Source organism: Copadichromis virginalis, linkage group LG8, assembly GCF_057382275.1.
Source record: "Copadichromis virginalis isolate Kocher_CV1m ecotype Utaka linkage group LG8, C_Virginalis_male_GT1.1, whole genome shotgun sequence".
NCBI classification, from domain to species: Eukaryota; Metazoa; Chordata; class Actinopteri; order Cichliformes; family Cichlidae; genus Copadichromis; species Copadichromis virginalis.
Window position 1 is genome coordinate 12,970,468 of NC_140625.1, and position 4,551 is coordinate 12,975,018.

The 4,551-nt window shown below is 38.9% G+C and overlaps 1 protein-coding gene across 1 annotated transcript; it reads right to left on the reverse strand.

The window, feature by feature from the left end:
* Positions 1-811: 811 nt before the first annotated feature.
* Positions 812-4,222, reverse strand: LOC146702841 (gap junction delta-3 protein-like). Its single transcript, XM_085465866.1, has 2 exons — positions 4,030-4,222; positions 812-3,600 (listed from the first exon to the last, which is right to left on the reverse strand). The coding sequence occupies exon 2, from the start codon at positions 3,385-3,387 to the stop codon at positions 2,536-2,538; it is 852 nt and encodes a 283-aa protein (XP_085321992.1). The 5' UTR covers positions 3,388-3,600; positions 4,030-4,222; the 3' UTR covers positions 812-2,535.
* Positions 4,223-4,551: the final 329 nt, after the last annotated feature.

The window sequence follows — 4,551 nt, forward strand, 5'->3', positions numbered from 1 at the left end:
TGGTTAGCAGATGATTACAAATGAAGATGAATAAAAAAAAAAAAAAAAGGTTAATCGACTGGGAAAACGCAGTGCAGATATGAATGCGAGTAATGCATTCCTTATACTAAATGGAGTTTGTCCTCTAAGGCTTTTTTTTCTAGAAAGGAAGTGTGTGGATTTTTCACTTCCAGTCAACCCACACTGGGTGGAGTGAGTTGGCCCCGTAGAATGTCAGCAAATCTTACATTAACCATTGATAAAACCATTAGTCACAAGTTATGAACCCCACATAAAGACATACCAGGCAACCATGACAGGCGTACATCACAATAATATCACAATATGGCTTTAATAACCTCATTTAATTCAATTACAGTCATATCGATTGTCCATTCATTTAAAAAAAAAACACACATTTGAAAAACTAAACAAAACAAACAAACTGAAAGTTACAAGCTCCATCACAAGAGTTGGAAACCGTGATGTAATTATATTTTTATTTTATTAAATAAGTTAGCTATGACTTGATGAAAGCAGATTTTATTTGCTTTGAACAAAAACACAATTACTGTATCACAGTCATGTACTGCATATTTATCTGAAAAGCTGATCAGCAAACAAAAATAATCAGTGAGTAGAGACTAATTTGTGACTAACTGTAAGTAATGAGTAATGAGCCGAGTGAATAACCTCAGTCTGTGATCTGCTAAGTAAAGTGCTGATGCTAGGTTTTACTTTTAGCTCGTGTGTCATGTCTACATTCAATTATGTTTCCTGTTTTATTTTGAAAGTCTTGTGTTTCCATGTTCAGTGTGTTTAGTTTTGCTTCCCCTGTGACTCTATGTTCATTTGTGTCAGCTGTGTTTCCGCTTCCCTCATTATCCTTCTGTGTGTTTTAGTCGTCTGTTCAGTGCGGGTCCGTCTGTTGTCTTCATTTCAAGTCACAGAGTCTTGTTTTCAACTGCTCAGGTTAATGTACATGCTCATGTTTGGATTACTTCAGTGTTCAGTTATATGTTCTTGTCTCTTTTCATTGTTTTCATAGTTAATCTTAGTTTCCCCTCGCCTTGTTTTTTCTGTTTTGTGTATCAGCTGTAATAAAGGTTCGCTTTGTGTTTAAACCTCAGTTCATGTCTCCCGTGTCTGCATTTGGGTCTGCTTCACAAACACACCTGCTTCTGTCAGCTACTCTGACAGAACGGACCCTGAACAGAGGAAGACAAAGGACTAAAATACACAGAAGGATAATGAGGGAAGTGGAAACACCTGGGGAAACACACCTGACACAATTAAACATGATGCCACAGGGGAAGCAAAACTAAACATGCTGAACACGGAAACACAAGACTTTCAAAATAAAACAGGAAACATAATAGAACATAGACATGACACACAAACTTTACAATGTGGACACATAAAGATGAAACACATGACAGACTAGACAGGAAACATGATATATAAACCAAGGGGTATGGAAATATTAACTAAAATTCATCTCAGATAAACTAATAATAATAATAGAACTTAACACTATTTCAATATAACATAAGAACTCAAAAATATAACAGAAGTGAAAATGGAGACCCAGCCCCCTGACAGTTATAGAAACTCTTAAATCTCTGTCAGAAACTCAAAAACACAGTGAAAAAACCCTGAAAAACAGGGTGACCAGACGTCCCTCTTTATGTGCGACTTTATTCCTTGTACCCCTCCCCTACATCTTGAGACAATGCCACACATTTTGACTAGTACTGCTGGCTGTGCACTTTTCTGAAGTCTGGCATTTGAAACAGAAGGGAAGTTTTTTTCTGATAGTCAGAAGGTTAACGCACCTAATGATATACTCACAAGTGGCTTCAAGTCGAGTAAAAGCTTTGCAGATTTTGGTGAATACGATGGAAACTACCTTGAATGAAATGAAGCAGCGATATATTCCGAGTAACAGAGTTTGCATGTACATCCTACAATCTGATAACGTGCAGAATTTGGTGTATTTGTATTTTTAAAGTAGACACGAAAATTTCAGACTACTTCCCAGCATCTCACTTTGTCTTCACATTTACTTTGCTGGGAATTTGGTCACTTTACCTTGAAATAATTCCAACATTACAGATTGGATAGAGACAGATGCCTCCATTTACAAAGCCTTACTTCACTTTCCAGATCTGCTTAAATAAATTAATCTTCACACGCTGCCTCAGGGCGGATTTGTCCTTTAAAGTGGGAACAACACAAACACAAAATGCAATCAGTCTTAACAAGTGTTATCAAGTGAATTCCAGAAAGTTCTCCTTTAAGCCTTTAATCAGTCACCAGAACGAACAAGTCAACAATGTCTCACATGCATCCTTCTTGTCCTTCTTATCATCTGTGTTGTCTTTACTCATTTCCTGAAATTTGATGGGTTAGCTTCCATGCATTTTTTTTGAAGTGTGTAAAAACTCCTAAAAAGGGAAATTCTTTCAAGTGAAATGGAATTAGAAATGTTGCTGTGAGTTTAAAATAGAAAATAGAGGATGCTTTGATTGCAGCATGTGCTACTGCAGAGTCATCTCACACCATAAGCATCTTCCTTCTCACATATTTTCCTCTTGGACTCTTGCACTTGCAATAGACCTTTCGACCGGAGCTGCTTCTCACTGATCCCTTCTTCACTTTCACACTGCTGGCTGTGCTCTCTGACAACGTATTTCCTCCCGATTTCTCCTGTGTCTCCTCTTTCTCGAGGTTGTGGAGGTTCTCGCAGTCACAGTAGTAGATTTTGTCCTCGTCGTTTGAGCAAAACCACTTTCGAGAGCTGTAAAGAAGCTCAAAAAAGCTGGAAAATGCTGATATCACCCCTACAATAAAGTAGAAGAAGAGAAAGATTGTCTTCTCTGCAGGCCGGGAGGTGTAGCACTTCACTGTCAGGGGGCAGGGAGAACGACTACATTCAAAATAGGCTTTTACCTCAAAGCCGTAGAGATACCACTGGGTAAATAGAAAGACAATTTCTGCCACCAAGCGGAAGATCACAGTGATAATGTAAAGCCTCCTTAAAGCTTTTTCTTCTCTGTTCTCACTGCTCCACCTTTTACTCGATGGGGGGGGATTAGCACTCTTTTTATGCTGGTGTGTGGCGTACACGAGGAAAAGCAGAGAAGGTGTAGCAATGAGGACTATATGAAACACCCAGAATCTGTACTGGGAGATGGGGAAAGCTAAGTCATAACACACCTGCTTACATCCTGGCTGGAGGGTGTTACAGATAAATTCCGCCTGCTCGTCCTCAAACATGTCACTGGCCACAGTTCCCAGGATCACTATCCTAAACACCAGCATGAGGAAGAGCCAGAAACGACCCAGCATCGGCGACTCAGTCTGGAGGGCATCGAAGAATCCACCGATGAAGCCCCACTCACCCATGACTGCAGCACTGTCAGGTCTGGCTTCTTTTAAGTCTGGAGGCTTGTTCACCTGTCTGTCTCAGAGCAAAGGCTGCCTTTGTTTAAAAACACTAAACTAAAATTCTTGTTATAATCTCCCATATATGACTCACAGTGAAACTAAACCCAATAAAAGTGATCAAAAGAAGTGGGTTCATAGTTTTTGCACTTTAGGTTGATTGAGTTCATATTCCTGCAAAGACAATAATTCAAGGACATCACTAAAGGAATCAAACAATATCACCAGCCTACAATAAATCTCTATATTTCTTTTGCTTTCAGTTAGCGTAATATTTCAAAGAACTAGGAAGCTGACAAACTTAAATTGTAGAGTATAATAATGCAGTTTTGCAGAATACAGGATTTGTAAATGATTTTGATTACTAAAGGCTGACTCTCATTGACATATACAGGCTGGTTGAACTGCTCAGTCAGAGACACATGTGCTGCCACAATAAAAAAGAGCACACATTTGATTTAGGATTTAATCTGCAGTATCTAGACAAATGAATGACCTACACCCCTTAAAAAGCCTTAAAATTCTCCTACCATGTATAAGCTCAGATAAACCAGATAAAAAATGGTCAATTCTCATGCCCACACGATCTTATAGTGTACTCACCCTTAGCTCTCTCCAAAGTGCCATGTTCCTCAGGCTGGCTGGCACTTATGATTGAAAGGGCGGCAACAGTTGTCAGGAAATTCCTGCTACGTCCTAATCAGTGTCCATCCAGCCCCAGACAGAAGGTGTTTATCCAAGAAAGGCAAACTCTTGATGAGCATTTCCTAAATGGCAGGAAATATCTCTTTTAAGTTGGTCCACCAGTTTCCCTGGTAACCGCATGAGAGGCTGCATGTAAAAAGAAAAAATTGGGAATGTTTTTCCTCTTCATTTAGTCAGCTATCACCAAAATCAAAAGAGCTCATAGGTTTTCAGTTCAGGCTTTGTTAGCTATAGAAATGTTCCAGTAGTTTTGCATTGACAAGCTTTTAAAAGAAGTTTAAGGTTTAAAACAAACATGTTAATGGTATGAAACTCGAGCTGTGCTGTCTGCTGAAGTTACAACAAAATATTACTTGTTTCCCCCTACGTAAATATTTAAATATTTCTACAGAGCTCTGATTTTGGAGGCAAAATATGTGG

What these genes read in the sequence shown, in the direction of transcription:
- LOC146702841 (XM_085465866.1), bottom strand. Translation starts at nt 3,387, where the DNA reads ATGGGTGAGTGGGGCTTCATCGGTGGATTCTTCGATGCCCTCCAGACT.